Here is a 22,011-nt window from a genome sequence, read left to right on the forward strand (position 1 = left end):
TGCTACTGGTCGGTACTTTGAAACCTCTAAGCTAGGGAATAACTGAAGGAAAAACTCAAATCACTTTTTTTCCTGCAGGGTGAACGTGGTCCGCCTGGTGAAAGTGGTGCTGTTGGTCCTGCTGGTCCCATTGGAAGCCGTGGTCCTGCTGGCCCACCAGGCCCTGATGGTAACAAGGTATGCATTGCTTTACTCTTCTTTCCTAAGAGCTTAAGTGATTACTGGTAAGAGGTGGTTACCTACACATCATAGCCCCTGGATCATTTCTTCAAGAGGTGAAGTTCCATCCCAGTTTGTCCACACTAGTATTAAAGGGGTTTATGTTTAGCACTATAGATGATGGGAGGGCAACTCCAGTTTGGACTCAGTTGGAATACAGCTTGTCAGCTGGGTATGCAGTCATTCTGTTTTGAGATAGGGTCTGAGATTTTGGCCAAAATTCATGCTAAGTTCTATTTCTACCAATCTCTACACAGTCTTAATGTCTAGTAAGGAATATTTCCCCCCAAACATTAGCACAGTAATGAGCAGCTGTCTACCAAAGTGATGTTAGCTTGATGCTAGCTGAATATGGCTCTTGGTTTTCAAGATTTTCACGGGTAGTCTGGAATACGGGAGACCCCAAAATGTCAGAGGCCCACAAAATCAGAGAGAGGGTTCATGTGTAGCATCTTCACTAGCTGGAAAAGTAAAATAAGTACAATAACTTAAGACAAAATACTCCTGCTCATGCTGTTTGCAAGCAAGCATAACTATTAGCAAAGGAGTAAGGACAGAGTTTAGTTTCAAATTGGGTGAATGATCTGACTCTGTCTTATGCTGTTGCTGCTAGGGTGAGCCTGGCAATGTTGGTGCTGCTGGTAGTGCTGGTCCTGCTGGCCCTGGTGGAATCCCAGGAGAGAGAGGAGTTGCTGGTGTTCCAGGAGGGAAGGGTGAAAAGGTAAGATGAACAACCTGCTTTGTTTCTGCAAGCACAGCTTTGGGAGATGCTTGAGTTTCATTGACTTAAAAATCCTGCAGATTGCCCCAACATGAATTTTTACAGTGAAACTCTATCACTTAGTAGTCAGTAAGTTGAAGGGTATTTAGGTCTAACAGACCAACAGTCTTGTCTAAGGTTGTGTTTTGATCTTTGCAGTTAATTCTTCCCAAGATTGGTTAATAGTGAGCTTATCTTTATGGAAGAAGTTGTGGTTGATTTCCCAGGGAGGTGGTTGACTCCCCATCCCTGGAGGTGTTTCCAAGAGGCAGAGATGTGGTGCTGAGGGACATGGTTTAGCCCCAGCCTTGGTAGAACTAGAGAATGGTTGGACTCAATGACCTTAAAAGTATTTTAAAGCTGGAAGTGGGGAGATTCAGTCTGGACGTGAGGAAGAAGTTCTTCACCATGAGAGTGGTGAGAGCCTGGAATGGGTTGTCCAGGGAGGTGGTTGGGGCCCCATCCCTGGAGGTGTTTAAGGCCAGGCTGGATGAGGCTCTGGCCAGCCTGATCTAGTGTGAGTTGTCCCTGCCCATGGCAGGGGGGTTGGAACTGGATGATCCTTGTGGTCCCTTCCAACCCTGACTGATTCTATTTTCCAACCAAAACAATTCTCTGATTCTATAAAACTAAAGTACAGACTTAATAGCAGGAATGGGCCTACTGATCACAAAGGACCGACTCTCTGATCAAATCCTTGGCTGCTCTAGGTGCAGTGAACATGACATAAATACATCAGTTACAAAAATGTTGTGATTATATAAGTTTTATATAAAATCAGAAAGCATTTTAGCCTGGGTAAGCTCTAACATAAAGCTGTGCAGTCTGCAAGTCATGTCACTAGCTCTGCTTTATCTACATCATTAGCTACAAAACTGGTTGTTACTTTGTTACAAACATCTCATCACTTCATTGTTTAAACTCCTAAACTGGAATTTATAGAACTGAATAAAAAATAGAATAGAATAGGGTAACAGGATGCCCCCTCCCTGGAGGTGTTCAAGGCCAGGTTGGATGAAGCCTTGAGCAAGCTGGTCTAGTGGAAGGTGTCCCTAGATGACCTTTAAAGGTCTCTTCCCACTCAAAATATTCCATGATGCTTGTTACTAACATGTTTTTTTTTCCCTCTGTATATTCAAGGGTGCCCCAGGTCTGAGAGGTGATACTGGTGCTACAGGAAGAGACGGTGCTCGTGTAAGTAGCTTCTGCTTCTACTTCAATTTACCTTTCTACACCTCAGAACTTAAGTGACTAAAAACGACCAGGACTTACTTTTCCCACTGTGCTGCATTTCTGCTCATATGTGCTCACTTTTCATACAAATAAATATGATTTTGTTGCCCCTTGTTCAGGGGTGCTTGAATTTGAGGGGATAGAGAGAAAAGTGATCATCTCATGCACACAAGCAGAGAAATTACATCAGTGAGAACCTTGTATTTCATAGATAATTATTCACTGTGACATTTGTCCTCTTTAACTTCATGGGCTGAGCCCAGAGAACTAATTCTAAAGGCAGCCTGAAAAGTCACACTAAATTATCCTTAATTTTTAGCTGCCTGTCCTAAAATTCATACTTTGGAAGGGAAATAACAGAATAGATTCGGGTTTATAAAAGAATGTGTCCTTTATCTTGAAAACAGGTTTAGATATTGTCCTCTATATTCAAACAGAAAGTCACAGACCAGTCTCCAGGAGGAAAGAGCAAAAAGTATTAGAAGCAGTCATTCTTCCTTAGATTTTGTTAGAAATGGTGTCCTGTCTCTTGACTTACAGGGTCTCCCTGGTGCTATTGGTGCTCCTGGCCCCGCTGGGGGTGCTGGTGATCGGGTAAGTCAACTCTTTGAATGAGAAGGAGTCTTGTTTGTTCTTACAGTTTACCCATGCAGGAAAACCATAAAAACCAATCCTATCTTTTTATTGTGGAGGAGTTTTGCAAGTTTTCAGATTTGGGAGGCAAGGATTATTGGGACTATAGAACCATTCAGTGAAGTTTGTTAGGGGTCAAAAAAAACCAACCCCAAACATCTTCCCAAATGAGTGGGGAAGGGATGTACATGTAGGTGGCAGTGGCTGAGAAGGTTCTGATTTAGGCTTTATCTGAAATCTTCCCAGTTAAGGCTTATCTCCACAGTCCTCCTTACACTGAGAGGGTTTTGATGTGATGCACAACTACATGCTAGCTCAGCACAATTCTTTTATCCTGTCTGAGTATTGGTAGAGCTAATTAAGACAGGAGAGATCAAAGGAGAAGCATGTTCAGGAACACCCTCTCCATTTGAAAAAGGAGACTCCCTACATGCATCTGTACCACAAGATCATCTCTGTTCTGACTGCAGTGAGGCCTTCCCCCATGTTTTCATGTTTCCTGTCATCTGTTTTAGGGTGAAGGAGGTCCTGCTGGTCTTGCTGGTCCTGCTGGTGCCCGTGGCATCCCTGTAAGTAGCAATTCCTGCAGTTTTTCCTGTGTCAAAGATACAAAGTTCAGAAAAATGTGCTTTGAAAAGGGGAAAATACCCTTGTAAAGCCCATTCCAACCATTTCTCTCTTATTTGTCCTCTCTTTAGGGTGAACGTGGTGAACCTGGTCCCGTAGGTCCTAGTGGATTTGCTGGACCTCCTGTGAGTATTGTTTGTGCTTTCTTCGTCCTGCTGCAATGCCATTCCTCTCTTTCCTTTCCATGCTTGTCCAGCTCCTCATTCTGGATATATTTCTGCCTATAGGGTGCAGCTGGTCAGCCTGGTGCTAAAGGCGAGCGTGGACCTAAAGGCCCCAAGGGTGAAAGTGGACCAACAGGTGCTGTTGGCCCAATTGGTGCTTCTGGACCACCAGTAAGTGAATTGTGCCTTTGTAAAATGCATAGTTCTTAACTGTGCTATGCAAGCAATACACTAACCTGAAGGCCTTGATTTTGGAAACAGTAGTTAAAGGAAACAATACTTCAAACTAGACTGTTAGGAAAGTCACCACACTGATTTTTATATGTGATAGAATCTCCTTCAGTGAGCTCAGGTTAAGAGTCTGCCACAGAAATGAAGAGGAAAAGAATAATTTTCAGCTTGGTATAAAGATCAGCAAAATTAGCCTGTCTTGGACCATTCAGGAGGCAATTGTGAGTAAGTTCTGAGATGAGGATGTTGATGTCTCCCTCTCAAAGGTAGGACGTGCTATCACTGTCTGGTTTTCAGACCCAGTCATTTAGAAGCCTTTGTGCAGATTTCTCTGTGCACCCACTTGCACACAGGCTTTTCATGTGCTAACGGCTTTACAGCCCAAACGTGCTTTGCAGCACATGCACACAGCTCCTTGCTGGGGAACTGGTTGAAATGCTGCAGAGGGTCAGGCCCTGGTATTTCAGATAAAGTGTTGCAGGATAACATGGGTTGGTGTTCTTACTGTGCGATTCCAACAGAGCGATGCCAGGCCCTGGAGCGATGTGGCTGCATTAGTCATACAGTGCAAGGAGAGGACCTGCTGTTCTCTGCCTTCCTATGTCCTTCACATTCTGACTTCCAGATTTTCATAGGTGCACATAACATTTAGAAGGAAAATTAATTTGAATCATAAATGCCTTATGCAACTCTTCTCAACAATACTGATTTAAGATGTCTGTGAGAATTTACTACCCTAGTATCAGGACAGAAAATGGGGTTTGGGTCCAGTCCTCCTCCTGTTAAAAGTAAAAAGTAGTATCTCACTTAATTTCCCCCTGGATTCAGCACTGGTGGAGCCACACCTTGAGTCCTGGGTTCAATTTTGAGCCACTCACCCCAAGAAAGACACTGAGGTGCTTGAGCAGGTCTGGAAAAAGGCAACAAAGCTGGTGAAGGGTCTGGAGAACAGCTCTAGTGAGAAGCAGCTGAGTGAACTGGGGTGGTTTATTCTGGAGAAGACGAGGCTGAGGGGAGATCTCATTGCTGTCTACAACTACCTGAAAGGGGATTGGAGCCAGCTGTGGGGGTTGGTCTCTTCTCCCTAGTAACAAGTGACAGGAGGAAAGGAAATGGCCTTGAGTTGTACCAGGGGAGGTTTAGGTTGGACATGAAGAGAAACTTCTTGACTGAAAGAACTGGCACAGGTTCCCCAGGGAGGTGTTTCAAAGAGGCAGAGATATGGTGCTGAGGAAGATGATTTAGCCCAGCCTCAATGGAATTAGAGAATGGTTGGACTTGATGATCTTAAAACTCTTTTCCGATCAAAATTATTCTGTGATTCTATAAACTTCCCCGAGAGTAAGAGGAGCCTTGATGCTAAACAGGGAATATGAACAATTTTTGCCTTGATTAATTTTCATTTTTAATCCCTCATACATAGGGTCCCGCTGGTGCTGCTGGTCCTGCTGGTCCTCGTGGTGATGCTGGTCCTCCTGTAAGTCTTCAGGCTTTTGGCCCTTCCATTGATGTTTTTCATGAAGTCTTTGTTGCCTTTAAACCAAATCTTCCTTTTTACTTTTTATTTCTAGGGCATGACTGGTTTCCCTGGAGCTGCTGGAAGAGTTGGTCCTCCTGGCCCTGCTGTAAGTAACTAATGGAGAAGTTCTCAGGGGAAACAAGTCAGAAGTTGCACTGGTTAGGGACAATCCTCATTTTTGTTACAATTGTACAATTGTCACAAATTCTAGCTGCACTGGAATCACTTCAGATCCGTACAGGACTGGAGAAGATAAGAAAGGCTCTTTTCTACTTAAAATCCCAGAGTGGAGGTTACAGATTTAATTTGTGGTTTGTTTTACAACACCCCCAAGCATCCCTCTGCAGAGACAAAAGAGGAAAAAGGTAGAAAATAGAGGGGGGGAAATTGAGTTCCTGTTCACCACAGGTTGACGGCATAGTCACTGATTTTGAGTGGCATAAGAAGATCATATCCTATCTGAAAAAAAAAAAGAAATGTTGTCTTGTGCTCACACTTTCTAAAGCTTCTGCAGTTGCAGCCCCTGTCTCAAGCAGGGCAGCCTCTCATTGTGTTGAAAAATGTGAATCCTTGCCTCTTTCTTTGTCAGCCAAAAGGAGTCATTTCAAATCGACATTTGTAGTTTTTCTTTTCAAAACTGTTTCCAACCTTTACCAAAAGGCATTTCCTTGCTTAGATACCCTACATTTAAATATAGTCTAATTCCCAGTATCCAAAGTAAAATCCTGTTGAAGAAGTTTTGTTTCCTACATTTTTGAGTTGCAGTTAATGTCTCCAGAGCCAAGTCAATATTTTCCCATCAAATTTTTGTCCCTTTTACCTGCACTAACTTAAAAAAAGTAAAGGTTAAATATCTCAGTTCAATAATTCCACTGATTCCAGCTGCCTGCTGCTAACAAAGGGAGCAGAAGCTGCTGCAACAAACAGGTTCTGTTTGTTGCAAAGCTCAACTTTCATACATGGCCATCAAATGAAATTTATCTCTGTTCCTCCAGTTAATGAGTCTATATTGAAATGATATCATATTCATACTCAATCCTAGGGCATCACTGGTCCCCCTGGTCCTCCTGGCCCAGCTGGCAAAGATGGTCCTAGAGGTCTACGTGGTGATGTTGGTCCAGTTGGCCGTACTGGTGAACAAGGTATTGCTGGCCCACCTGGTTTTGCTGGTGAGAAAGGTCCATCTGGAGAGGCTGGTGCTGCTGTAAGTTATTGAGTATCATATCTCCTTAAAAATGTTTCTCTTCCTGCAAATGTCCTGACTTCTGAGATATTTTAGTATTCATGGAGGGCGCTTTGTTTTTTCTGGTACCCACACATTTAGCAAAGCTTCTAAGTAGAAGCTCCATTGAGAATCAAGAAATTGCTCATAGACACATTTGACAAACATGCTGTAACAAAGTGAACCTAATCTCTGAGTCAGGGTTTTCTCTTTTACTTTTTTTCTTGTGGTGAATTGCATCTTTTCTCTGCAAGTAGCCCAAATGAAAGCAACAAGGCCAACTACAGAAGAAGTTGCTCCTTGGGCTGAGAAAGGAAATCAGAGCCTCCTGCTATGAAACTGAGCACTGTGGGTGGAAAAAAGAGGAGGAGCATTTAAATATAGATTCAGAACTAACTCAATTCATTGAGGATCACACAAAGTTGTCTGTCCCCAGGTTGGCTTAATTGAGTGTCTTTAATCTAGAATTGATGGGGCTTTCACAGCCAGATACATTTCTGTCTCATGGGAGTGTCCACTTGTGTGAATTACCACTCTATTGCTCCTCAATTAAAAATTATAGACATATCTTGGCAGAGGGTTGGAACAAGGCAATCTTTAGGGTCTCTTCCAACCTAAACCATTCTATGATTCTCCTGTGATCTGCAGAAGCTGCAGCTAAGAATGAAATCTTGTGTCATTGTCAGGCATGGACATTAAAATGTTGTAGGTGACAACTGAAAACTTGCCCTTTTCTGTCCAGTATAAAGCAAGACACTTTCCAATTTTTATGTTCTAATTTAATTTCAATTATGAAAAGCAATTGAACTTGCACGCCTGACTGTAAATTAGGATAATGATTTAGGGTAATCTGTTAGGCCTGATTTAGCATCATATATGCTCAAATTTCAAGGAAATGAAGAAGTCATCAAATTAAACAAACTTGACTTTTCAAATGGTCAGTAAGGGTTGTCTGGAGATGTCAAGATATCACCCAGATGTCTTCTAAGGCTGTTTCATGATCTCTCAGGTGACCTGTCTCTTTGCTATAGAATCCTCTCACAATGTCATCTTCTCTCACTGAATACTCCAGCATTCACTGGAGAGTTACAGTAAGAATTACTAAGCACTCCTGTTTTCATGCATTACCCAGTGGTGTTGAATGGGAAAAGTTAAAAACGTGTCTGGTGTTGTTCAGACACAGCATTTTCACTGGAAAACAGTTGTGAGGGGAGTACAACCAGCATCATCACTTTACAGACTTTTAGCTCTGGAGTTTCAAGTGTTACATCTTGGTGGCAGCTTCTTGCATTCACTGACACACACTGAGAGCTTTGGAAAGCAGTTCTTGTAGAGCTAAGCAAGTGAGAGATGTAGAGGGCCATAAAAATTGTGTTTTCTTTCTTAATATAAATAATATTCTTTTTTGTCATAGGGTCCTCCTGGTACCCCTGGTCCTCAGGGTATTCTTGGTGCTCCCGGTATCCTTGGTCTGCCTGGCTCTCGGGGAGAACGTGGTCTTCCAGGTGTCTCTGGAGCAACAGTGAGTATATGAGTAGTTAATAACTTTATGACCAGTTAATAGATTAAACAGAAATGTGTAAAGAAGAAAGCTGTCGTCTCTTTTTATGGAAAGCTAGGGTAAAGGAGATGTAGATTCTGCTGTTGCCATTGCTGCTGCAAACACAGACTATGGACCTAACAGCCTTAGTGCAGTGGCAAAAGTTATTGCTTGCTGCAGACAAACAAGACTTGTGTCTGCAGGTGGGCATGTTTTTGAGTGGTCTTAAAGGTTTCTGATAGAAAAAGTAGAATTGGCATAGTTAGATCTTGTGTCCTGCTTCTTTTTCACTTCCAAGATGGATTGCAGAGAAATGTTTCTCTTAGACGTAGCCCAAAGGTTCTGTAAGACTGGTTTATGTTGTACTGTAATGTCACGTTTTCTTAAGACTGCTTTGTGTTGTATTATAATGTCACATTTTGTTACCACTGTTCCTATATTAGGGTGAACCTGGTCCCTTGGGTGTTTCTGGTCCTCCTGGTGCCCGTGGTCCCTCCGGTCCTGTGGGTTCTCCTGGTCCAAATGGTGCTCCTGGTGAAGCTGGTCGTGATGTAAGCTATGTCTTATTTCCTTTCCAGGACTGCTTTTCTTTTATTCTGAGCCAAAGACAAATACACAGAAATTATGGATGGCACCTGGAGGCTGTTCTGCCTGCAAACTTGTACCTTCTGGTGTCTTCAGGGAAAACTGTACCAGGATTCTAATAGACATGGATTCCCATCTTCAACTAGATGACAAATTCTTCAAGGCACAAGTTGTGTCTGGAGTCACTGTCAGGATCTAGTCACTTAATTGCCAAGAAATATGGAGTGGGGGAAAGTTTTTTTTTTCTATGTTGGAGATGTGAAAAAATAGTGCATTCCAGAGGATAAAGTTTTGGCTAGGGAGAAGAATTGGTTAGGAAAGCTTATTACCAGCAAATCTTAAACATTACATTAAATTCAGTGTACATACACACTATAAAACACAGTATACACAGTATAAAAACATACTCTGTAAAAGTATAAAAAATGTATTTTAAGAAAGCATAAAAATCAGTTTTACTTGAGGGATCTGGTGGTTGGTGATATTAAAGACAAAGTGATTTTTAACTTTAGGCCCACTCAGAAGGCACATGAAGCACATCACACAATGTTGATATTCATTTACTGGAGTCCTAACCAAAAAGATATACTTCAGCATTGTGGCTCAGCAACAGAATGTTTCCTGCTGTGCATTCCCTCACCAGAAAATGTAAAGCAGGTTTATAAGACACGTTGTAACAGGTTTGACAGACGAACTCTGGCCTGTGTGACAGGCACTACAGAGATCACTGCAGGTGAAGACACAATGGGGCACTTGAGTCCTGTGCAGAAGGAGGAATGTGGGGAAGCTGTAGTTGGACAAATTGCTCTCTCTTGGAGGGATTTGGAGGAGAGGGCCCTACTCCCAGATCTTCACAGAGCAGCAAATTTACCCGTTCAATTGGCAGTTCACCTTGAAGAAGGGTATCCATCCAGTGGCCACAGAGGACTTTTGCTTTAAGAACAGTTTAAAGAACATGTTAACACATTGTCTTGCCTCTTAACTCTTTAGGATAACCATATGATGCTTTCTCTTATCAGGGAATTGATAATTTGATAATCTTAAGTGTTGTTGATACAGGACTCCTGCAAGTCCTGAGACTGACAGGATTTCAGAGAGATCAGTCAGTTGTAATTACAAAGAAATAAACTTTCTTCTGCTCAAGGAAAAGGTTTGCTGGTGTGCACAGTGGAACAGCTGACCTGAAATTAACATTCACCAAGGAAGCCATTTAAGAACAACAAAGTAATTTAGCTGTCACTACTGTTTAAATCCTTTTTTTCACCACTGCCATTTTACATCCAAAAAGAAGGTGTCCATTTTACCATTGTCTTGACCTTTTCATTTAAATACTGCGATTTGCCTATACACTGAACTTGTAAAACCTGAAATATTTTAAGTCCATCATATTTATCTGAGAACACGAGAGTGGCATCTATAAGGAAGAGTTTGTAATCCTCAAGATTTATGCTATGCCATTTCAGTATCTTCTTACTCTCAGCCACTGGACTGAGAAGCAGGTCTGTGCAAGATGAAGGTTGATGGAATTTATTATCTTTTCAGGGAAATCCTGGGAATGACGGTCCTCCAGGCCGTGATGGTGCTCCTGGTTTCAAGGTAACTTCTTTTTTCCTTACATTTCATAATCATGGAAGAAATACTCCCATGTGTGTAAGTCAGCAGTAACACTCTCTCCTTTTGCATTCCTCTGTTCCCAGGGTGAGCGTGGTGCTCCTGGTAGCCCGGGTCCCAGTGGTGCTCTGGGTGCTCCAGGTCCTCATGGCCAAGTTGGTCCTTCTGGAAAGCCTGGAAACCGTGGTGATCCTGTAAGTTGATGAGACCTTACTTTTTTTGATTGACACAGGACTAACACTTATCCATCATATATATACACATTATACATCAAACCCCTACAGTATGTAGAGTCTCCTTCACTGAAGGCATTCAAAACCTACCTGGTTGCATTCCTGTGTGACCTGCTCTAGGTGATCCTGCTCTGGCAGTGGGGTTGGACTGGATGATCTTTCAAGGTCCCTTTCAAATCCTGTGATTCCGTAATAATTGCTATCTGCAGAGATGTGTTGAGCATGGAACCTTTCTTAGGTACGATATACAGCACTGACATGATTTTTCTATGCCTCTTTCAGGGTCCTGCTGGTGCTGTTGGTCCTGCTGGTGCTTTTGGTCCAAGAGGTCTTGCTGTAAGTCTGATTTCTAAATACATCACCACACTGATGAAAGGAGAGAAAACTTGCTTTATTAATAAAAACTCATGACTCTGCTCAAGATATGGGCCCAAAAATTAGTGCTTAGGGAGCTGTAAATGTTTCTAGACCTAGGATCTCAATCAGGGTTCTCTCTAAGGAGACCAATCTTGAAGGTTTTGGGACTGACATTCTTCCTGGGTGGGTTAAGGGGGTGTACATAAATATGTTGGGGCAACCTAGGGTATAATATAGCTCATGCTTAATTCTTTCTTTGACACTGCTATATATGGGACACCTGTATCCCTTCCTAGGGCCCACAAGGTCCACGTGGTGAGAAGGGTGAACCTGGTGATAAGGGGCACAGAGGTCTGCCTGGCTTGAAGGGACACAATGGATTGCAGGGTCTTCCTGGTCTTGCTGTGAGTAAATGATTTTCTGGATTTTGAATATAAAGAGCAAAAGAAAAAAGGAAATAAGGTCACCCTAGTGTGGAATTCTATATGCACAACCCAGCATGTTCATACCACTGACTTCACTCTGCATCTTTTTTTTAGAGGCCGTAAGATTCTCTTTAGCACTCAAGACTCTTCCAGAAAATGACAGCTTTTGATAACTGCCATTGATAGTTGGCTTTAGAACTGGGACTGCCATTAGCTACCCTGAAACTTGGACTGCATTTTGATAGCACATAATTCAAAGAGTTTTGCCTTTTTTTAATACTATTTTTTTTAATGTCCAGAAATTGTAAAGCCTTTGTATCACAAAGAAGCTGGTGTAATTTGTAGGTTTTCTTTTCTTTATATCCCTTTAGGAACTTGTATTTTAAACCCCTTTCTGAAACTCTGAAGAAACAACATAGATACTTTTAGAAATTATCCCCTTAAGTACTTCACACTTTCTCTCCTTCCTCCCCAAAATGGGCATTTTATACCCCAACTCCACTAATAAATGCCATTAGTCCTAGATTCCCATCCTCTGAGCCCAAATACACATCCTGACTGTAGCTTCCTCCTGAATCATGCTAATACAAATGTGTGCCACTGCATTTTTTGACTGTCCATCTCTTCCAACAGGGACAACATGGTGACCAAGGTCCTCCTGGTAACACTGGTCCTGCTGGCCCAAGGGTGTGTAAATTTAACAGCATGTTCAACCAACTCACCCCCTCCTTTTGTGCAACATAAAGGTGTGCACTCCCATTGATATCAGTCTCTGTTTGTAGTGTTTCTACTCTCATTAAACTGAGTTTCCTTTTAGGGTCCACCTGGTCCTTCTGGCCCTCCTGGTAAAGATGGTCGCAATGGTCTCCCTGGACCTATTGGCCCTGCTGGTGTGCGTGGCTCTCATGGTAGCCAAGGCCCTGTTGTGAGTATAACCTTTTTTTTTTTTTTTTTAACTTGATTTAACACATTTAAGTCACCGTGACAAGAAAATAACTTCAAAAGCCTCAGAGTTTAGGAAAAGATGTGGGCTTGTTTATTTAAAAAACCCAAATCAACACTAAAACTTCCAAATGTCTGTTATTGAATATTAAATGTTTCCCTAAGAGGCCTAAATCTGAAGTCCTTCTTCATGCCTTGTAACAGCTAAAGGGTGAGTGTCAGGAGGATGGAACCAGAGTCTTCCCAGTGGTGTCCAGTATCAAGACAAATGACAGTGGGCACAAACTGGAACATAGAAGGTTCCACTTACAAACATGGAAAAATTTATTCGCTGTGAGGGTGGCAGAGCACTGGACCAGGCTGCCCAGAGGTTGTGGAGTCTCCTTCTCTGGAGGCATTCAGAACCTGCCAGGAAATGTTCCTGTGTGACCTACTCTAGGTGATCCTGCTCTAGCAGGGGGATTAGACTAGATGATCTTCGGGAGTCCCTTCCAACCCCTACCAGTCTTAATTGGAAGAAACATGTCTAATGGAATGCTTCTTATCTTTTGCTTCTGAAAAACTTTAGGGTCCTCCTGGTCCTCCGGGCCCCCCTGGTCCCCCTGGTCCCAATGGTGGTGGCTATGAAGTTGGCTTTGATGCAGAATACTACCGGGCTGATCAGCCTTCTCTCAGACCCAAGGATTATGAAGTTGATGCCACTCTGAAAACACTGAACAACCAAATTGAGACCCTGCTGACCCCAGAAGGCTCCAAAAAGAACCCAGCTCGCACCTGCCGTGACCTGAGACTGAGCCATCCTGAATGGAGCAGCGGTATGGTGGTGGTAGATTTGCCCTTTCTGGCTCAGGGAACACTTCCAGCTTTTCTGCTTTTTTTGATGAAAGGTTTCCTTGGCCACGCAGTGAAAATACTAAATGGCCATTGAAGAAGTTTCCCATGTCTCCACTGAAAACAGATATGAGGACATTCTTAAAAGCTCTTTATAGCTATTGCTCTGTGATTAGTACAATATTATTTATTTTTAAACACAAACATATGTAAGTCTATCAAATATAGTTTCTTATACATTAAGAATCTAAGATACGTATTTATCTCAGTTGCCATTTCGGTATTGTACCTAGTTGATTTATTTCTGGCCTCTCTCTTTAAGCAAGCTGGTCTAGTGGAAGGTGTCCCTACCATGGCAGGGGGGTTGGAACTAGATGATCTTTAAGGTTCCTTCCAACCCAAACCATTTTCTGATTCTTTTCTGAGCTCCTTTATCAAGCAGGTGAATGCAAATGTTTGGCCAAGTGAACTATTTTCTTTCCTCAATGGCAGGCTTCTACTGGATTGATCCTAACCAAGGCTGCTCTGCTGATGCCATCAGAGCCTACTGTGACTTTGCTACTGGTGAGACTTGCATCCACGCCAACCCTGCCAATATTCCTGCTAAGAATTGGTATGTCAACAAGAATCCCAAGGACAGGAAGCACGTCTGGTTTGGTGAAACCATCAATGGTGGCAGCCAGGTAAGCGGTGTATGGGAGGAGGATTGCTTCCTGCAGAGCTGTCTGAAGAATTCTCAACTCACTGACTCTCAGCAAGCAAACACATAAATTCAACACTCTTAGAGAAGAAATGTGAAAAAGGGGATTACCTTTTATCTCAAGGGAACAGAGCTTCAGTTTTGTTTTGGATCACAATTTCCTGGAAGGATTTCTTGGTTTTGTTCCAAATTTTCTTGGTGCCTGCAAATGACCAATTCAGCATGACTAATGATATTGCTAAGGGAAGCCTGGACTGGAATGTGGTACATCAGGATAAAGACAGTCTAGAAACTGTCTGAAAAAGTAAGAAAAACACCTTTGCTTAATTATTTTTTACATAGGAAATATGACTCTGTTCCTGGAGTGACATTTATATTACCTGTCACACATCCTGACTGTCTGCCCCCATAACATTCAGAGTTGCCAGTCTAAGAGAAAACAAGAAATATGCCTGTTTTCAGGTTAGGCACTGTACCAGCCAGGTGCAACTACATACTTCTGTACAGCTAAAGAGATGTAATATCTGAAATTGAGTTGGTCTAAGACCTTATTAATATAAGGCCATAAAATTGATCACACTGGATTAGAACACTCTAGAGTCCTGTTTCTTACAGTGGTTTAAAAGCAGATGCTGTTAAGGAATACAAGAATGAAATAAATATTTCTAACATCCACAGATACTGTTCTATTAGAATTCCCACCCAAAATTCAGGGTTTTCTTGAGAAAGGCATTGTCTCTGTGTTTCTGTGGAAACGAGATCTCTCTTCCTTGAATTTGTCTGATTTTGTCTTTGAATCTACATCAACTGTTAATACCCTATCGTGGAACAGAGTTCTGCCTTTTAATTACATTATCTCATGTCTGGTTTTCAACCTACCTCCTACAAGTTTCACTGGATGCTCTTTAGCTCTGGAGTTGCAACAGACAAGTGACCACAGACCTATATGGTTATTTTCCTAACCTTCCTAGAGCAAATGTCACACAGTTCCATTATAGGCACCCACCTTTCCTCAGTAGCACTGCTGACCAGGTCCCTTTCTGCTTTTCAGTTTGAATACAATCATGAAGGAGTAACCTCAAAGGATATGGCCACCCAACTTGCCTTCATGCGTCTATTGGCCAACCATGCCTCCCAGAACATCACCTACCACTGCAAGAACAGCATTGCCTACATGGATGAGGGAACTGGCAACCTGAAGAAGGCTGTTATACTGCAGGGATCCAATGATGTCGAACTGCGAGCTGAAGGCAACAGCAGATTCACTTTCAGTGTCCTTGAGGATGGCTGCTCTGTAAGTAATGCAGAAACAACAGCCAACATGCATGGTTGCTCCTGCTTAAGCATGTGATTAGGGGGACAGAGTTGTGCTTTAATTCAGAACCAGGTTATCAATTAGACCAGCAAAGTTTTACCCAGTGAGGATGAGCAGCCTACAAACCCTCCAGGAGACTTTCAAAACCTGCCTGGACACATTCCTGTGCAACCTGTTATAAGTGAACCTACTTTAGTAGGGGGGGGTGGAATAGATGATCTCCAGTGGTCCCTTCCAACCCTCACCATTCTGTGATTCTGTGAAACCCAGCCATGCCAAGGCCTGGGCTACAAACAAATCTACCTTGTACTGTGCAATGGGGCAAACAAAGAGAAAAAGAGGGACCAAACCTTAATCTGTTGAAGACTGAGGAGAAAATAGTGTGCAAGCTCTAGGAGGAGCAGGATCTTCATTACAAGGGTGGCAAGACTCTGGAATGGATTGTCTGGAGAGGTTGTGGATGCCCCCTCCCTGGAGATGTTTAAGACCTGGTTGGATAGGGCCTTGAATAACCTGGTCTAGTTCAGATGTCTCTCTGCCCATGGCAAGGAGGTTGGATTAGGTGATCTCTAAGGTCTCTTCCAGCCTAGGCCATTCTGTGATCTTTAAAGCCTGAAAAAGCTGGTCAGGGTTCTCTGAGGATTTAACATCAGTGTGAATAAAGTGGTAGTTTATGTAGAGCACTACAAATGTGACTTCAGAAGAGTAACTACTTTCAGTATCAGAGATGTCAATAACTGGCTATGGGTTTCTGATCCGGAAACAATGGCAGCAAGATTAACAGGAAATTCAGAGATCATCTATTCAGGTGAGCCAATTCTCCATCCTATGAACAAGGCAATAACAATTGTAATGAATCTTCTCTTGCAGAGGAAGAACAATGAATGGGGCAAAACAATCATTGAATACAGAACAAATAAACCATCTCGCTTGCCCATCCTTGACATTGCACCTTTGGATATTGGCGGCGCTGACCAAGAATTCGGTTTGGACATTGGCCCAGTCTGTTTCAAATGAATGAACTAAAATTAACTTAAAGCCTCTCCCAAATTATTCTCTTGTCATTTCTTTTTGTAATGGAAGCTGACTCCTTCCATTTCTTCTGTTCATCTACTTGCTTAAACTCTGGGCAAAAGAGAAGGAGAAGAATTGATTGGAGCATTGTGCAATGAAATTTAATACCAGCCCCAAAAGGACTTGGAAGTCTCTCAAGATTTAACACCTTGTTTTGGGAAATGTCAACCTTTGTAAAGAGAAATTAAAAAAAAAAAAAACAAAAACAAAATAAAAAATCATGAAAGTTGCACCACTTGTGGCCTTTGAATATCTTCCACAGAGGAAGTTTAAAACCACGACTTCGAAAGGTTTAAACTACCTCATACACTCAATCGTGTGATCCCCATCTTTTGTAGGTACTTCTGAGGTACTTCAGTTCCAAATGCATTATTATAAACAAGGTCTCTTTCCAGTACTTGAACTTTGGTGGTGCTAGCAGCATTTAAAGTATCACTTCTCTGTTTCTTTGAGGTCTGTCTCAAAACTTAGAATGTCCTGGCTCACCCCAGCTTAAGCTCATGGATCATTTTTCCTCATCTTTTGCCTTCTTCCTCCAAAATCAGGTGCTTATCCTTTCAAATCTCATTTCTACCTTCAACAATGGCTAAAACCCCAACCAATTACCATTTCTCAAAAAGAAAGAAAGAAAGAAAATGTATTTTGTATATGTGAGATTTTTAAATAAATTGTGGAAAAAAATTAATGAAATAAAGCATGTTCAGTGTTCCAAAAGAAACTACTCAGTGAATTAAGTTACTCGGTTAGATACTCAGAATTTACAAGATGTTCACATAACTGCAGCTATCTTAGCCCACTGCTGTAAGGCATTTGGTTAGGACAGTTGTAGACAATCTTTGAATGCTCCGAGGGTGTGATTGTCTACTTGGCTCTTCATTTCAACAGCAGCTTCTGAAAAGCCTACAAGAAACTCAGCAACTCCATGGCTCATAGTTCAGAAGCAGAAATAATTCCTTTTTCTAATTGCTAACCTTGGATTAATGGCTGGAAGAAGGATCATCTTCTTACTTGAAGGTAGAAGGGAAATGAAGCTTCTGTCTTGCACTTCAGGAAAGTTCCTTGGTGTTGAGAGAGCTGTGCTGGCTGATGCTGTGCTGTAATTAGTAGAACTGTGCCTGCGTGCTTTGGAAATGATGTGCAACAGTCCATGCAAAGAATCTCCAAATTCAGCTGTCTCCTCAGGAAGGTTAGGGTTTGTTAGGCCCTTGCTCATTCAGTTCTGTAGGAGACACAGAAATATCTGGTGTTGCTAATCTTAACTATCACAAAAAACACCGGCAGAAGCAAAGACTGTTCTTATCTGAGGCCTTTTCAGAGACTGCAACTCCAACAGCCTTGAGTCTGGAATTGGGAAGGTGCCTTGGAGAGCAAAAGGATTTAAAATAAATATAATTTATTCTAGTAATTATTGGAACACCACATTGAAGCACCATCTTAAAAGTATATATATTTCATTTTCTCTTACTGCCTTCAAGGTACTGAAGTTGGTTCTTTGGGTGAAATGAAGTTTTCTCAGATGCTAATTCTCCAGGCCCTTAGTGAAGGAGCAAGAGCAGCTCTCCACCATTTCCATAGTGCGCCACCTGTTGAGTTAGACACCTATTACCAGCTCCTGAAAAGTGTTTTTCCAGATTTTTTTAATCTTGTATTCACTCTTATGGTTATTATCCAAATCTTCTGAGCTGCCCACGGCCAAGAATATCCCAAGGGCTATTTCTGCAAAATATCAACATCATAATTCATCCTGAAGATAGATTAACTTGCTAGAAGAACATCCATCCGAAACAGGAAAGTTCTTAGCAACAAACTGTGGTCTCATTCTGGATAGACAAGACTCAAGACAACAATAATTTAGCCTTTTAGTTGTCAGGTTCTCTGAAACAGCAGATGCAAATGTACCTGATGAATAGCTCCACAGTGAAGCAAATGCTTTTTAACATGCTGCCTGTGACTTACTTAGCAGTCTCCTGCCACCACCTCTCAGCAAAGGTACTGCTATTAAATGATCATTTTAGGTGTGCAGGGCATTTGGTAGTGATCTGCAACAAGTCAGGGCAGAAAGAATTCACTTTACAGAGGAACTACAGAACCGGGTTCCTTCTGTTTGGCCAGACCTACAATATTGCTAATGTTATATGGACACAGGAGACAGAGTGGAAGGAGACTGAAGATGCCACCTTACAGGTGTCTCTTTCCTCTTTTCTATCTTCCTGATGAATCCCTAGATGTTTACTCAGCTCCCATGGTCAGGGCCTTTGAGCACACACTGTTCTCACCTCTCTTTCACCAGCTCTCTCATTTACACTGGAATCACTCTGGACTGTTTAATTTTATCTTAATCCACAACAAGGTTTCAACTTTGTCCTCCTGTTGTCTACCCGCAATTCTGAAAAGGTGAAAAATTATTTTGGCAAGGCAGAGAAGCCTTGTCCTGAGGGGTAAGTGGAAGCCATTAACAACTGCACCCATGCCTGAGTAAATCATTCACAACCACTAAATTAGCCTCCAGACCTCATGGTGGGACTTTGGCATCAACAATCAGGCTTTACACAAATATGTGTACAGGGTTAACATGGGGTTCAAAATGGGGAACCAACAACTTTGAGGTGAGAGTGGGTTTGGATCACCTCTCATCATTGATGGAGAGCACAGATTTCCTCCACAAATTGCCACAGAAGAAGTCAGCCATCAGGTTTATTTCAGAAATGCCACTGTTCCAACATGACAACATATCAGCTGTGACATTTATTGGGTGCTTGATATGAACCTCTGCATCAATTTCCTGAAATGTTAACTCCACAGTAGGAGTGAAGAATATCTTCCGTCCATATTAGAGTGAAGAACATCTTCCCTCCATATTAGAGTCAATGTAGAATGATAGAATGGTTTGGGTTGGGTTGGAAGGGACCTCCAAAGGTCCTTCCTGGGTTTATTATCTGGTCTTTTGCACCTAGACCAAGGCCACCTCACCTTTTTACCAGCTAATTGTCTGCTTCCTGGTCTCAGGTTGATAGGATTGGTAGAGTTTTGCCTTCAACTTTGAAACCAGCACTTTGATTGCCTCTTTCCTAGTGTTTAGATCCTTATGCTCCAGCAGTATAGAAAAGAAGACCTCTCAGAAATGATAAAATTCTTGCTTACACGATGAAAATAGGCAGATGGGCAGCAGAGAGAGGACACTATCAGCTTGCCCTGTGAGAGAGGGGCTGATTCATGACATGACGAGAGCTGCTGAAGGACACAGGCTTCATGGTTTCACTGCATGTGGATTGGTTCTGATTTTAGGCTTGAACTGTTACCAAAGTGTGCCATGCACAGCGGCCTGTGCTGATCTTTTGTTTACACTTCAATGTCATAAAATTGCTGTCAGAACATCATAGGCACAGTGGAGCTCACAGCCACCCACCAGAGCGCAGACAAACAAGTGTGACAGAACAATGTGTACCCCAGGACATGTGCTGCTTAAATTAAACTCATTCTCTGTCATTTCACCATGGAAATATTTTAGTTTATTAATCTGCTGCTGACACTTCAGCAAATTAATGTTTTAATGAGCCCCAGGCTAATCAAGAATTTGGTGTCCAAAGTTTCATGCAATCATAAAACCGTAGAATGGTTTGGGTTGGAAGGGACCTTAAAGATCATCTAGTTCCAACCCCCTTGCCATGGACAGGGACACTAGACCAGCTTGTTCAAGGCCTCATCCAACCTGCCTTTGAACACTGCCAGGCTTGGAGCCTCCACAGCTTCTCTGGGCAACTTGCTCCAGTGCCTCACTATGCTCTTGGGGAAAAATTTCTTCCTAATGTCTCAACTCAATAAAGCTTCTTCTAGAATGAAGGCATTCCCCCCTCCTCCTGTGTCCTTCACTCCATGCCTTTGTCAAAACTTTCTCTCCAGTGAGGCCCCTGCTTCCAATGCTTGTGCAACTCTGCCCTAATGTCTTTTCTCTACAAGGCTGAAACCCAATTGGCTCTGCTTCTCCCAAGGCTGTCCCCATCGCAGACATGCTGCTCCAATCAGAGTTGAATCACAGAATGGTTTGGTTTCGAAGGCAACCTTAAATTGAAGGGCAGGCAAAGCTACAAATCGGCCTGTTACTGTGAGCCATACTCGTCCCTGGGTGGGCTCGAACCACCAACCTTTCGGTTAACAGCCGAACGCGCTAACCGATTGCGCCACAGAGACTCTAGCAATGTTTAGTGCACATCCACATGTGCTCACCGATTGTGCCACGGAGACTCCCTGCTGATAGCTGTCTTCTAAGGAAAATTATTTTCCATTGCTCCTCATTCACCCTTCGTTTGGCCTTTTAGTTAGCCAAATCCCTTTTGTGACACCAAACTCAGCGTTTGCCCAGTCTCAAGGATCACAGGGTTTAGTTCCCTGGCAAGGAAATCCAATTTTGGGCATTATCTGAGTCTCTTTATGATGTGCTTTCCTCGGTTTTGTCTGCTGTCCTTTACTGTTTTCCTTGCTGAGTTTTGCTCTGTGCTGATTGCTAACCCCATTACAGGCTCCAGGCTTTGAGAACTGAATAGTGTCAATAGGCAGGAGTCATAAACGAAGCTCTAAGAGCAGGTGCCTTGTGGAAGCCCAGACCAAAAAGGTTTATAGAATGATAGAATGCGTTGGGTTGGAAGGGACCTATAAAAGCCTCCTAGGTCTAATTCCCCTGCAGTAAGCAGGGACATCTCCAAATAAATCACACTGCTCACAGCCCTATCAAGTCTGTCTTTGAATGTCTTGAGAGATAGGGGCCCCACCACCTCTCTGGGCAACCTGTGCCAGTGTTCCACCATTCCATTAAGAAGTAAAGAACTTACTAATGTCCAATTTAAATCTACCCTGTTCTAGTTTAAAACCATGGCTCCCTATCCAGGTGCTGCATGTCTTTGTAAACAGTCCCTCCCTAGCTTTCCTGTAGCCCCCTTCAGGTACTGGAAGACTGCTCTAAAGCAGTCCCCGGAGTCTTCTCTGGGCCACTGGCCATGCTAGAGCAGAAACAAGAGTGAAGCCTATCCAAGGAGCACTAGCAAAAAACTAACCATCTTCAGTAACTACAAATCTGTACAGAGCTTATCTGCTACCTTTTTTCCTCTCTCTTCTTGAGAGAATAAATCTGAACACTTTAAAATAGTAAAGAGTTATTATCATTATTTAATAACATTGCTGATAAAGTGAATGATTTAAGGGACTGAATTGAATATAAAAAAAAAAAAGCTTCTATGTTGACAGATAGTAGTAAAGATATTGGTTGAGTGGAAATGGGATAATAATTGAATAGCTAGTAACAGTGCACATCAAAAGAATACTTAGAACTTGAGAACCTAAACATGAGCCAACAGGGTGCACTTGCAGCCCAAAAGGCCATCCTGGGCTGCATCAAACAGCGTGGTCGAGAGAGGTGATTGTGCCCCTCTGCTCTGGTGAGACCTCACCTGGAGTACTGTGTCTAGCCCTGGAGCCCCCAGCACAGGACCTGATGCAGAGCGTCCAGAGGAGGGTCCACAAGATGATCATAGGGATGGAGCACCTTTCCTATGGGGCCAGAGCAGGATCACCCGGAGTAAATCACACAGGAACATGTCTGGGTGGGGTTTGATTGCCTCTGGAGAAGACGACTCCACAACTTCTCTGGGCAGCCTGCTCCCGCGCTCTGCCATCCCTCAAAGTGAATATTTTCCTTATGTTTATGTGGAACCTCCTGTGTTCCTATTTGTGCCCTTTACCCCTGGTCCTGTCACTGGACATCACCATGAAGAGTCTGGCTCCATCCTCCTTAAGAGC

General features: G+C 42.7%; 1 protein-coding gene and 1 non-coding gene across 2 annotated transcripts in view; one reads left to right on the plus strand and one right to left on the minus strand.

Moving 5' to 3' along the window:
- The window catches only part of COL1A2 (collagen type I alpha 2 chain), a 40,598-nt gene extending 24,239 nt beyond the window's left edge, over nucleotides 1-16,359 (plus strand). The window contains exons 31-52 of the mRNA XM_054384901.1: nucleotides 79-177; nucleotides 833-940; nucleotides 2,120-2,173; nucleotides 2,753-2,806; nucleotides 3,361-3,414; nucleotides 3,544-3,597; nucleotides 3,700-3,807; nucleotides 5,291-5,344; nucleotides 5,439-5,492; nucleotides 6,429-6,590; nucleotides 8,023-8,130; nucleotides 8,592-8,699; nucleotides 10,276-10,329; nucleotides 10,431-10,538; nucleotides 10,860-10,913; nucleotides 11,231-11,338; nucleotides 11,993-12,046; nucleotides 12,177-12,284; nucleotides 12,870-13,116; nucleotides 13,625-13,815; nucleotides 14,884-15,126; nucleotides 16,018-16,359. Coding sequence (XP_054240876.1) covers nucleotides 79-177; nucleotides 833-940; nucleotides 2,120-2,173; nucleotides 2,753-2,806; nucleotides 3,361-3,414; nucleotides 3,544-3,597; nucleotides 3,700-3,807; nucleotides 5,291-5,344; nucleotides 5,439-5,492; nucleotides 6,429-6,590; nucleotides 8,023-8,130; nucleotides 8,592-8,699; nucleotides 10,276-10,329; nucleotides 10,431-10,538; nucleotides 10,860-10,913; nucleotides 11,231-11,338; nucleotides 11,993-12,046; nucleotides 12,177-12,284; nucleotides 12,870-13,116; nucleotides 13,625-13,815; nucleotides 14,884-15,126; nucleotides 16,018-16,164 — 2,331 coding nt within the window. The 3' untranslated portion in view covers nucleotides 16,165-16,359. The remainder of the gene's footprint in view (nucleotides 1-78; nucleotides 178-832; nucleotides 941-2,119; nucleotides 2,174-2,752; nucleotides 2,807-3,360; nucleotides 3,415-3,543; nucleotides 3,598-3,699; nucleotides 3,808-5,290; nucleotides 5,345-5,438; nucleotides 5,493-6,428; nucleotides 6,591-8,022; nucleotides 8,131-8,591; nucleotides 8,700-10,275; nucleotides 10,330-10,430; nucleotides 10,539-10,859; nucleotides 10,914-11,230; nucleotides 11,339-11,992; nucleotides 12,047-12,176; nucleotides 12,285-12,869; nucleotides 13,117-13,624; nucleotides 13,816-14,883; nucleotides 15,127-16,017) is intronic.
- Nucleotides 16,360-20,335: 3,976 nt separating this feature from the next.
- TRNAN-GUU (transfer RNA asparagine (anticodon GUU)) lies at nucleotides 20,336-20,409 on the minus strand. Its single transcript has one exon. It is a non-coding gene; the product is annotated as a tRNA-Asn (tRNA).
- Nucleotides 20,410-22,011: the final 1,602 nt, after the last annotated feature.

Source organism: Indicator indicator, chromosome 11 (genome assembly GCF_027791375.1).
Source record: "Indicator indicator isolate 239-I01 chromosome 11, UM_Iind_1.1, whole genome shotgun sequence".
In the NCBI taxonomy this organism is placed as follows: Eukaryota; Metazoa; Chordata; class Aves; order Piciformes; family Indicatoridae; genus Indicator; species Indicator indicator.